This window comes from Wyeomyia smithii, chromosome 2 (genome assembly GCF_029784165.1).
Source record: "Wyeomyia smithii strain HCP4-BCI-WySm-NY-G18 chromosome 2, ASM2978416v1, whole genome shotgun sequence".
Lineage (NCBI taxonomy): Eukaryota > Metazoa > Arthropoda > Insecta > Diptera > Culicidae > Wyeomyia > Wyeomyia smithii.
The window spans coordinates 161541834-161555167 of NC_073695.1; the positions used below are offsets into that span (position 1 = coordinate 161541834).

Consider the following 13334-nt stretch of genomic DNA (forward strand, 5'->3'; position numbering starts at 1 on the left):
ACCGTCGATGATTTTGAGGCCGTGCACCCCCAAGGATATTTTTCGCGCGCCTATAATGAAATGCCATTTTTTTATTCATCTCAATTTCCTGGTGGTTTGCAAGAATTAACGACCACAATTTATTCGGTAATTCAGTCGTCTATCCGGTCCATCTGATGAGTTATCCGAAACGGCCATTCCGGAGCAGATTCCCGATCCTGAATATAGTCCCGAAGATCCGGATCTGCGGGAACCAGATGTGGTCTCAGGTTTATGTCATTCCCGGATTCTATACTAAAGTTGCTCCGGATATTCGGCTCTTTGGACCCCGTATACTGAAAGGTTATTCAATCTTTTGACGACTCAAGTTCAAAGTCGATCAAGATTTAATAAAGTTAGAAGCGTTGTATTTTGATAGGAACCCGGGTACCCTGCCGAGCACCTACGGGTGTTGAAAATGGCCGAGACCATAATGGTTAACTGATAATTTATTATTGAATACTTAAGTCACAATGAAAACCATCCTTTTAAAATCAAACAAATGCTGCGTGCAAACCTTTTCAAAAACTATTCAATCCGCAAATATTAGTAACTGAATGAAATACATTAATTTAAGAATTACTTTTAAGAAGTAATATGTAGTTTTATGTCTTTGGTTACAATAAATGATGAAGCTAACTTATACTATGAAGTTACATATACTAAGAAAGTGCTTTTCAAGTGGAATTATAATCCCTTATTGAAATAAACTTTGCTAGGAATTTTCCCGTTTCTCCGCATATCTTCATAAAATTCTGGTTCTAGTACTTTAATAATTCCAGTGCTTATTGATGCAGTTTGTGGAAATAATGCACAAGCAGTGGGAACCATGACTGTTAAGCTGAAAGTAAAATTAACCAGTTATTAAAAAAAAGGTTCATGTTGTAAATTTGACGAAAATTATTCAGAGTGCAGCTTAAGGGCAGTTTTATTTATTGATCTGTTAGTCTATCTATCTGCTGTAATTGAACAAGCACTCAAAAAATTTTTTTTGATTCATACTTACAAGCAACCAACCACCACCACTTGGAAAGGGGCATGCAAAAATGAAATACTGCGAAAGGATTTATGTTTTTCCAACTTTTCCATTATAATTGGCAATATTAACATGCCAGGAGCGCACATAGCAATGCGAGAGAAAACCACCTGCAATTGAATAGAATATGGTTACAGAGTGAGATATCAAAACGTTAAGCTTTTCAAGCAAATTTTATCTTTGACATATTTTACCGCATTTTATTCGTTAACCATCCCTTATCTTTTCAAATTATCACAGCACTCATAAATCCAGAGAATCCGTAAATATTAAGGTGAAAGGGTGTTGAAGCCACAAATGGCCAAGTTCAAGTCACCACTTCGAATTTTCAAAAGCACAAGACTTAGTTAATAGTTAATACATTCCCGGTGAAAACGCTATTTTATATTTGCTTCACCGCAGCAATCAAAAAATAATGTTTTCACAGTTGACATATTAGCTATTACCGAGTCTTGTGCCTTTGAAAATTCGAAATCGGCTATTTGTGGCTTCAACACCGTTTTACCTGAAGATTTGGAAAGATTATATTTTCGATAAATATTATTTGAATAAATCATTTTCAAGAATGATTATATTACTTAAATTGCAGCGTGCTAGTCACTGAAACTACGGATGATTTCTTAGAAAAATTTGACCTTCGAGTTTCACTTAGAAGTAGTGCCCAAAAGTTTCGTCATCTCGAACAAAGCTTCTATGAAAAATTTCAGCTCAATCAGCCTTTAGGAACACGTGCCTCAAGTGGTCAAAGTTTCACTTTTTTGATCGATGATATAATACAAAAAATGCATTTTTTGCGCCAAATGTCTTAGAAATGCATGAAACGTCGAGAAAAAATCTACTTTCTGGAACTTAAAAATTTTTGAGATAAGGAGAAACTCGAGTTTTATCAAAAATTGTTTTTTCGAGATAACACCAGATCTCGACGCTTCATGAGACATATTGCATCAAAAAAAATCAATATCGTCAATTTCATTCGTCATTTGAACTCAGTGCATTTATTTCTTCGATAAAAAAATTTCGATGAAAAAAAGTTTTCTTAAAAATTAGAAAATAAATTGTGGACGCTAATTTTCAAACGCGTTTTTCTCGAAGTTGTGCCAGTGTTGCACGAAACCAACGATATGCAAGTTGTTTGGTAATCAGGTAATAGTATAGGGCGGAGCTACATTGTTTTCAAAACACAAAAGCATTGAAGTGGGCGAAACTGAACGAAGAATGAAAACAAGGCGAAATAAAAATAGATTTATATGCAGATTTGTTGAGAAAATATAAGGTAGGTTCCACGTCAACTTATAGTATTGCAGTGTTGACATGAAGTGTATTAAATAATAATAATAGAAAAGTGAAATCAAAGTGAATAACACTGGCCAACACAGGTGTGACCTTGAAGCTCTATCTAGAAAATGAAAGATTATAGTTTTTTCATACCATTTCTCTGAATTTATGAAATCGGTGCCCCAGCCACCAGCATTTTTTCAGAGACTAAAATGAGTTTTCTCGTAAACATAACGTTAAAGCGACGAACGCGAGTGCGGCGAGCTATTAATAGATTTGGGCCAAGGACATTGGGGAAGTAGGTAAAGACGGACACTGTGGGCGAGATGGACACTTTTGGTATCTCACATACTGGAATGTATGGCAGAGCTGAATGCCACCACGGGTCGGTAATTGGCGATTACTGAAGGCCACGGAAGTGCTCACTGCTAGCAAGCAGTCCCGGACCATCAGCGGGAGCTAGCCTAGGTCGTGGCGAGATTCAGGCACTGGGCCGCTGAATTCTCGCAAAAGCCACACTGGCCGGAAGCAGCTCCGACGGAGCGAGTAGTGCCGCTCCCACCACCCAAATGCACTATACCGCCCATTGGGACTGATGCCAGTAATGTTCCCAATTACGGCAACTGGTCGCATCACTATAGGATAAGAGTCGGATTTCGTTTTCGTACCATGATTTTGGGCTGGCACCTGCGCCGAGCTCCCTTAGTAATGTCGTGTGATAACGGCTTGAAACGGCGAGATTACAACCGGTGCAGGGGTCTCCGTCCCGTAAAACCTGGCAGGCCTTCCAGTACGTTCCGAGTCCATTGCCGGGTGGGAACCCGGCAGGAGTAGGATCAGATGTCTTTTCCTGACTTGCGCCGGTCGGGGGTGTCATAGTTGCCCATAAGGCGCTATGGCAGCCGCCCCTAGCCATGGCCTCACTGCTCCGGCATAGACTACCTTGGGACCATTTAGGCGACTACTCCATTATGGATAAGGATAGCGGCTGGTAGGGGGACCCAATAAACAAAAATGTTGAGCTCAAAAACAAAAGAGACGGGTGCGGAGGGGTTACCAAATCCCTTCGCACGAGGTGGCATCCAGCGGTCTACGCAGAAGAAGGCGGAGACGGATGCGGCGAAGTCTGGAGGTGGAAAAACGGCGAATCCGTCGGTGTCCACACCAGACATCTCGGTAGACGGTCCCTTGCTAGTCAAGGCCGTCGAAAGGTGTATGGACACGCGGCCAAGAGTGGCGGCGCTGTCTGAACAACTCGATGCCATAATCGAGTTCTTGGCGAACAGGCGAAACATCGCTGGCGACCTGAAACAGAGCCTCCTCCTGCTTCGGAGCACCATTGATGAAGCCAGAAAGGAGCACGAAGAACTCGTAGCTCGGGTGAAGGCGGCCGAGAAAGCGGCCAGGACCGGGAGGGCGACTGCATCTAAAGAGGTGCAGACAGACGCCCCCTCGTTCGCGTCGGTCTGCTCCACGGGGCAGGTCGCTAAGCGAACGAGGCAGTCCCCGGGGGAAACGGCCCCCGGGAACACCAAGAAACGATTGGTCGTGCTACTCCCACGGGAACACACGCCAACCGGTTCAAGGTCCACCGCGGAAAAGGCACAGGTGGAGGCTACGGGCAACCCTTGGACTACCGTAGAGGGTAGGAAGCGTCGGGAAGGTGCGACGCGACATGATGGCGGAGCGGCCAGAGGACCAAAAAAGGTCAAAAAGGCGCGGAGTAGGGGTGATGCCCTCATACTCAAGACGGATGGGTCGAAGTACTCAGAAGTCTTGAAGAAGATGAGGGGGGAAACCCAGCTCAAGGATCTGGGGGCGGATGTGCGGAGTATCCGCCGATCTCGCACTGGCGAGATGATACTTGAGCTCCGGAAGGACGCCAAGAACAAGGGGGCTACCTACAAAACGGTAGCTGAAAAGGTCCTAGGGAAGGAGGTGCAAGTGCGGGCACTCACCTCAGAAGTGACTCTCCAGCTTAAAAACCTGGACGAAATCACTGAGGGGTGCGACATTGCACAAGCCCTAAAAGCGAAGTGCGGGGTGGAGGTGGCTAAGGAGTCAATCCGCCTCCGCAAAGGTCCGGCGGGGACCCAGATAGCTACCTTCCGACTACCGTCGGCGGACGCTAACCTGGCCCTGAAAGAGGGCAAGTTGAAGGTCGGCTGGTCTGTATGTCCTCTGGGCATACTACAGCAACCAGACATTTACTTCCGGTGCTTTGAGGGCGGACATAAGTCCTGGACCTGCAAGGGGCCCGATAGGAGCCAGCTGTGCAGGCGTTGTGGAGATGCAGGCCATAAAGCAAAGGACTGTGTGGAGTCTCCCAAGTGCATGGTATGTTCCGGGAAACGGGACGCCAAACACTTTATGGGAGGCCCCAGGTGCCCAGCCGGTAAGCCGGCTGCGAAACCACGGGCGTAAGGGTGACGCAACTGAACCTGAACCATTGCTTCGCGGCTCAGCAGCTGCTACACCAAGCAGCCACTGAGTCGTTGTCGGACATCGCCGTCATATCGGATCCCTACCGCATCCCTCCCGGAAACGGTAATTGGGTTGCGGATAAGTCCAGTTTGGCGGCCATATGTACGACGAGCAAGTTCCCGGTTCAGGAGGTTGTCTCAACCTCAGAAGAAGGGTACGTAGTTGCTAAGGTAAACGGAGTGTTCTACTGCAGTTGCTATGCTCCGCCACGTTGGTCTACCGAAAGGTTCACCCAGATGGTCGACCTCCTATCCATGGAGCTAACGGGCCTAACGCCGTTGGTGGTGGCGGGCGACTTCAACGCTTGGGCTGTTGAGTGGGGAAGTCGCTTCACGAACCAGAGGGGCCAGATCCTGTTGGGGGCTTTTGCAAAGCTCAACCTAGATCTGGCCAACGTTGGGAACAAAAGTACATTTAGCAGAAATGGTGCGGAGTCGATCATCGACGTGACGTTCTCCAGCCCAGGACTGATCAAGAACTGGAGGGTAGACGATGGCTACACTAATAGCGACCACCAGGCGGTCTGTTATAGTGTAGACAACAACGAGAGGCGGCAAGCGACGGGTAGAGCCAACACTCCGACCGTTCGCGGGTGGAAGACATCGCACTTTGATGCCGAGGTATTCGAAGAGGCAATGAGAAGGGAGCGCGAGGGGGGCAGTTGGCTCCGCCCGACTGCTGACCAACTAGTTGCTATGCTATCGCGGGCGTGCGACGCCACCATGCCTAGGACCCGCCAACCTAGGAATGGAAAGCCACCGGTTTACTGGTGGACGGACGCGATAGCCGACCTTCGCAGTGCGTGCCTCCGTGCAAGACGGAGGATGCAGCGTGCGCGAAACGAAGAAGAGAGGACAGAGCGCCGCGCAGCATTCAGTTCGGCAAGATCGATGCTAAAGAGTGCGCTAAAGGCCAGCAAGAGGGCCTGCTTCGATAGGCTATGTGCGAGTGCCAATACAAATCCGTGGGGTGACGCCTACAGGATCGTAATGGCCAAGACTAAAGGCGCGCTGGCGCCTGCAGAGCGATCACCAGCGATGCTGGAGCGTATCATCGAGGGACTCTTTCCACGCCACGAGCCAAGTCCTTGGCCTCCGGCAGTCGAGTCTCACGTCCGACGTTCCAGTATCTCAGACATAGACCAGAGATGGTCGGCCAACCTGCCGAGCATCCAATCCGTGAGCGACGACAGCCGTGTCGAGGCAGGGGAGGAGGCAAGGGTTACGAATGAGGAACTCATCGTGATCGCCAAATCCCTAAAGGTGAGCAAGGCACCGGGACCGGATGGTATCCCTAACCTGGCGATCAGGCTGGCGATAAAAACGGCCCCCGGGCTGTTCAGGGCAGTCATGCAGAGGTGCCTGGATGACTGTCTCTTTCCGGACAGGTGGAAGCGGCAGAGACTGGTCTTATTGCCGAAGGCTGGGAAACCGCCAGGGGACCCATCGGCATATAGGCCTATCTGCCTGCTGGACACCGCGGGCAAGGTGCTTGAGAGGATCATCCTCAACAGACTGGTGAGGTACACGGAGGGTGTACACGGTCTGGCAAGTAACCAGTTCGGCTTCCGGAAGGGCAGGTCCACGCTGGACGCAATCTCTTCCGTCATCAAGACGGCGGAGGTAGCAATCCAGCGCAAGAGAAGGGGAATACGCTACTGCGCAATCGTCACGCTCGACGTGAAGAATGCGTTCAATAGTGCCAGTTGGGACTCCATAGCGCTCGCGCTCAGGAGCATCCATGTACCGGTGTCGCTGTACAAGATTCTGGAAAATTATTTCCAGAATCGAGTACTTGTTTACGACACGGAGGAGGGTCAGAAGTGCGTCCCAATCACCGCAGGAGTTCCGCAAGGTTCTATCCTGGGCCCGGTGTTGTGGAATGTCATGTATGACGGAGTGTTGAAACTCAAGTTCCCTGTAGGGGTTGTGATCGTCGGCTTTGCAGACGACATAACGCTGGAGGTTTACGGCGAGTCTATCGAGGAGGTCGAGTTGACGGCCGCGCACTGTATACGCAAGGTCGAGGACTGGATGCGCTCCAGGAATCTGGAGCTCGCGCATCATAAGACGGAGGTCACGGTTGTGAACAACCGTAAATCGGAGCAACAGGCGGTGGTCAGAGTCGGAGACTGCACCATCACCTCGATGCGATCCCTGAAGCTCTTGGGGGTTATGGTGGACGACAAGCTCACGTTCGGGAGTCACGTCGACTATGCCTGTAAGAGGGCCTCATCGGCTATTGCAGCACTATCTCGTATGATGTCCAATAGCTCAGCGGTTTATGGCAGCAAGCGAAGACTTCTTGCCAGCGTGGTTTCGTCCATACTTAGGTATGGTGGGCCAGTGTGGTCCAGAGCGCTAGGTACTAACAGTTACCGTGGTAAACTGGAAAGTACCTACAGGCTCATGTGCCTGAGAGTTGCGAGTGCGTATCGTACGGTGTCATACGATGCAATCTGTGTCTTGTCTGGCATGATGCCTATCAGCATCGCCATCAAGGAGGACAGAGAGTGTTTCGACCAACGTGACACAAGGGGCATACGAGGTACCAGAAGGTCATTCTCGATGCTCCGCTGGCAGCGGGAATGGTCCAACTCCACAAAGGGCAGATGGACGCACCGACTCATACCGGAGATATCCGGCTGGGTCGGGAGACGACATGGTGAAGTGAACTTCCACCTGACACAAATCCTGTCAGGCCATGGTTGTTTCAGGCAATATCTGCACAGGTTCGGACACGCGGTGTCCCCCATGTGTCCCGAGTGCGTGGAGGAGGAGGAGACTGCTGAGCATGTCTTCTTCGTATGCCCCCGTTTCGCAAGAGCGAGGAGCAACATGATGGCTGTGAGCGGGCCTGGCACTACTCCGGACAATCTAGTCCGGAGGATGTGCGACGACCCGGACATCTGGAACGCGGTCTGTGCGGCCGCCTCTCAGATTGTTCTGGAGCTGCAACGTGTGTGGCGGGTCAACCACCAACACGCCAGTGGTAGCTAATTACCAGTCTCCAGGTAGTTAGCTAGGAGGTTATAAGAGTAAAGAGGGTGCATCACGCACAAAAGCCACTCCCCGACGTAATACTTAACCGTCGTTCCGGGAAGACCAGGGCTGGAGACTGGAGGGGTTTTAGTGGGTCGGGACAGGGATCAGTAGGTGTCTGGGCGAGTGTAACTACCCCAGCATCTCTCCCCTAGTCTCATCCCCACACCCTGAGTTCTCTTCTCAGGTGTCTGTTTGCAGATTTCCCCGCCACCTTTAAAAAAAAAAAAAAAAAAAAAAAAAAAAAATACTGGAATGTATTATGTTAGTTGGGTGATGCGAATACACTAAGGTCGCTTTTTACGCGGGTTTTTTTTTAACGCGGCTTTTTTTTTACGCGGATTCCGGAATTTACGCGTTTTTTTACGCGGATTCCGGAATTCACGCGGATTCCGGAATTTACGCGGTTATTTTACGCGGATTCCGGAATTTACGCGGTATTTTTTTTTTTGCCTGGATTTCGGTTTCCCTTCACTCGGAATGCAAAATTAACGATGATTTTATTTTTACGCGGATTCCGGAATTTACGCGGTTTTTTTTACGCGGATTCCGAAATTTACGCGGTTTTTTTTACGCGGCACGTATCCCCCGCGTAAAAAGCGACTTTAATGTACCTTCTTTGTAGCGTGTTAATACTTTTGAGATGCATTGTCGGTTTTCAGCAAGCAAACTGTCAAATTTGTAAGCAGGACATAGAATGTTTTCATGAACGCGCTATTTATGGAATTTTCATTCCACGGAAAATAGTGAAAAACTCGTGAAACTTATGTGTTTTCATTTGTTCCCGATAGCAAAGTGTTCAATTAGTCTTTCCTCCGTTTTCTCGTTGAAATCCAGCAAATTTTCGATGTATCGATAGAGAGCTACGATCGTTTGAAAAATTTACAGCCAGGTCGGGCAAGACGGATGCACTAAGGTAGGGAAAGATGGACACACGGATTTTCCAAGAATTTTCACATGTATTATTCGTTGTGTACTACAGATGTTTACAAAGTATACCCGCGAGAGAAATCAGCAGATATTAATCACTTAGCAGTTAGAACAGGCCATATAGGCCGTGAATTTTTGCCTTCATCCTAACCCACCCTCCCAAACTGCTCACGTGATGGACTCTAATAGCGTGATGTATGGGTGGACTCGTAATAAAGTAGTATGGCCTGGCCATCACTTCACACATAAATCAAAAGAATACGTAACGTACTACATCTTTTTGCCTTTCTCCTAGAAAGGTATAGCAATCACTTGCAAAATCGAAAGTATAAAAGTGCTTCAAAGGGCCGAATGGCATATATCACTCGACTCACGAAACTTCATTATCTCAAAAACTACACAACCGATTTGATCAATATTATTATCAGATGAGCGGGCTAGTTAAGGGATAACTGATGAATTATGATTGAACACGTGGTTTCAAAGTTTGGCTGCCCTATACGTTCCCATATCATTTGGTTATAATCGAACTTGAGCAACCGTTATGTATTAAATTGTTACTGAAACAACGAAAGTCTATTATCTTAAAGATTACATGACTTATTTGAACATAACTAGTGTCGTACGAACGAGTCATCTCTCGAACTTACAAATAACAAACTTCATAACAATTTGATATGTAGCTCAAAAGTTATGGAAGAAAAAATATTCAAAGACTTTTTTAAACTATACCTGTTATCATCGATATATGAGGCCTCAACATGATTTAAATGTAGTATCGTACTATTTGAACGTTCCAAATTCATTAATTCCTCGCGATAGTTTCAAAGTCTGCAAATGCACGACGAATCGGCCATAGGATAAGATCAAAGTCAAATAACAAAACGTTTGAAATGATTGGTTTTATCGAAATGACAACATCCTTGACTTTTGGCTTCTGTACATCGCCTTAATTCTGAATACATTCATATTGGGTGGTATTCGGTAATTTTCAGCAGACTTTCTGGAATAAATCTGACACCGGAAATACCCATTTTGAGAGGTTTTTAGTTATTTTGGTTGTTTTCCACAAACTAAAATGGTCGCCTCAAATTCAAAATGGTGTCCATGGACAATGTTTGGTTTCTATGCATCATCTCGATTACGGAAACATCCATATTGAGTATTATTCGGTCATTTTCGACTTTTTCCTAGAAGTTGCCATTAAGCAATTCAAACTGATGCCTGAGGCCAATTGTTAGTTCATTGCATCATTCTGGTTGCAGAGATACTCATATTGGATGGTATTTGGTTACTTTAGGCTATTTTTCAAAAACCGGAAGTCGCCATCTTGGATTTCAAAATGGTATTTAGGATAATTTCTGGCCTCTGAGCGTCATTCTGCTTGAATGTTTTTAGAGGTCCATAATGGTTCGACGCCACTCCCTCTTCTGGAAGCACATGTTCCTGGGAAACAGTCAAAAATGATCAAATAACAGCCAATACCGGAAGTCGCCATCTTAAAATTCAAAATGGTATCTGTGGTCGGTTTTAGCTCCTATGTATCATTCTAGATCCGGATATTGTTATATTGGGTGGAAATCGGCCATTTTTGGCTGTTCTCCAGAAACCGAAGTTGCCATCTTACAATCCAAAATGTTGCCTGAGGTCGATTATGGAACATATTTGTTACCTCTAAAAACATTCACCTGCCAAATTTGGTTCCATTTAGTTGGTTAGCTCTCGAGATGTGCAGAAATTTGTGTTTCATTTGTTGAGAACCTCTCCCTTCCAGAAAAGGGAGGGGTGTCGAACCATTATGGACATATTTGTTACCCCTAAAAACATTCATATGCTAAATTTGGTTCCCTTTACTCGGTTAGTTCTTGAGATGTGCAGAAATTTGTGTTTCATTTGTATGGCACCCCTCCCTTTCAAAAGAAGGAGGGGTTTCAAAATATTGTGGACATATTTTTTACTACTAAAAACATTTAGCTGCTAAATTTGGTCCCATTTAGTTGCTTTACGAAATAATTTCATTTTTTGTCATATTGACTTACATTCTAAGTTTAGTAAAGCGGGCAATGTATGTAGTTTTGCGGGAATGCGAAGATGAACGGGAATAGGTGTGACTAGAATTAGAAAAAATTTTCCCTCGTCCAGACGGGACACGAACCCGCAATCTCCGTTGTCTCCGGCGAGGTGTTTTGGCCAATAAAACTACTGGGTAAGGGTAACTCTTCCTAAGACCAATGTCGAATCACCCTCTACTATTGTGTTCCCGCATCTCAGCACGCCGCGATGAAACTGCACACACTGCCCTGTGGAAGTTTATTTCTGTCAACTGAGAGAGTGGTCTCTTTACCCACACTATGTATAATGACTTATTATATCTACAGCGGCGCAAGCGATGAGACACGTCAGTTGGTGGCCAACTCCCATGGAAGGCGTATCACGGAAGAGCTCCGTTGTGCTAATTTTACTCTACGAACTAATTTCATTTTTTGTCATATTGACTTACATTCTAAGTTTAGTAAAGCGGGCAATGTATGTAGTTTCGCGGGAATGCGAAGATGAACGGGAATAGAAGGTGTGACTAGAATTAGAAAAAAAATTCCCCACGAGGGAAATTTTTTTCTAATTCTAGTCACACCTTCTATTCCCGTTCATCTTCGCATTCCCGCGAAACTACATACATTGCCCGCTTTCCATTTAGTTGATTTTTTCTTGAGATGTGCAGAAATTTGTGTTTCATTTGTATGGAACCCCTCCTTTCCAGAAAAGGGAGGGGCGTTCAACTATTATGGCCATATTTTCTACCTCTTAAAACATCCACATGCCAATTTGGTTTAATTTGCTTGGTTTGTTCTTGAGTTGTGCAGAAATTAATGTTTCATTTGTATGGGACCCCTCCCTTCCAGAAGAGAGAGCGGTCTCAAATTATCATGGGAACCTTTATCGGCACCACAAACCCCTACATACAAATTTTCACATCGATCAGTTCGCTAGTTTTCGAGCCTATATGGACCAGACAGACAGACAGACAGACCGGACTGCATTTTCATATGTATAGATTGCAACATCTATATTTTAGAACCTATAGAGTGACAATACATATAATGGATTGAAGCGTTCTTGTAAATCTATTTTTACAAATAAAAGTTTGAATGAGAAACGCTGGGTCTGGCCGCTAGGTGGATTAATTTAGGTTTTTTTCTTTGAGAATCCACTTACCCACCCCAGGTGTACGTCTTTCCCAACCATGTCAAAAAACAGCATTGTAGTCATATTTTCGATGACCCCCCAGATAAAACTTGGAGGAGGTTCACCAATACCAATAATAATTATGACAACAAATGATCTTAAGTTTCAATTTGTATGACTACTGCGATTTAAATAGCAATATCTGAGTAATTAGTCAGGTTAAAGCTTAGGGTATCCGTCTTTACCTACTTTCCCCTATCAATGTAAAGTAATTCGAGTGAGAGTTTTTTGGTGTGCATGATATCAAAGTTAAAAGAGGAACACCAGATATTTCTTCCATCTTATTCCTTCGCAAGAAACAAACCTGAGAAATTCCTTTGGCAGCAGCAACTCGACTTTTTCCAACAGTATTTCCGTTTTCGTCTTGGATGTCAATTCCGTATATCAGTTCGTTTTGTCGCATTAGTGGTATATTAATGCAGTTTGCTACTGCAACGGCTACAAATGGTACATAACGCTGAAAAAACGGGCTGGCTTTTTTAGTTAAGTATCCTTTATAACCAACTGCAGCTAGAAGTGCTGAGCTTGTAGCTGAAACATATGATACCACTAATTGTGTCGTCGTTAATGACGAATTAGCATTTCTATTAGTATAATTGACTAGTGCATTAAAAGATTGGTTCACCCATTGCCAGAATATAACAGCCGTATTAGTTCTGAAATAAAACAAGTTTATGTTATCAAATTAATAATCATTTTGTAAAGGCATACCTGTACCATTGCAGCATTGCTCCAGTAATTGCCATTCCACCAGGCATTTGAAAACTCATGCGGCCAAATATATTTTGCAATTCCCCGCTATCCGGATGAAACGCACTTTCATATAGTTTTTTTGCATGAATAATTTCGTCAATAGATACATCGGCCGGTTGACTACCTGATCTGCAAGCATTAGATTATCGGATAAAATATAATAATAAATTACCGTCATCGTCACGTCATGATATAATATTATTGTGAAGTAGGTCAATCGATTAAAGAAACATTTTTTAAAGACCATCCAGGTACATATGGGTCATTCCATACGAAGTGTACATCAGACTGGGACACGGTTATATGGGAAAAAGTGATGTAATAATTTTTTCGCTCCCATGCACTTTCCGTGTTCCTTATGGGTCCTACAACAACTGGGTAAATTTTCAGATCGATCGGTGAAAATATATATTTGCGCCCGATTTTTGAAGTTTCCATACGATTTTATATGGGAAAATACACTTTTTCAAAACTTATTTTCTAGAGATGTCCAGTTGGCTCCTAAAAATATTTCAATGCATGATATTTGTTGGAAATTTTCCAGATTGAATATC

General features: G+C 45.0%; 1 protein-coding gene across 1 annotated transcript; it reads right to left on the reverse strand.

Annotated features, from left to right (window-relative positions):
* Positions 1-589: 589 nt before the first annotated feature.
* LOC129721973 (sideroflexin-2) lies at positions 590-13099 on the reverse strand. The gene is made up of 4 exons (XM_055675119.1): positions 12739-13099; positions 12332-12683; positions 1025-1164; positions 590-859 (listed from the first exon to the last, which is right to left on the reverse strand). The coding sequence occupies exons 1-4, from the start codon at positions 12795-12797 to the stop codon at positions 706-708; spliced, it is 705 nt and encodes a 234-aa protein (XP_055531094.1). The 5' UTR covers positions 12798-13099; the 3' UTR covers positions 590-705.
* Positions 13100-13334: the final 235 nt, after the last annotated feature.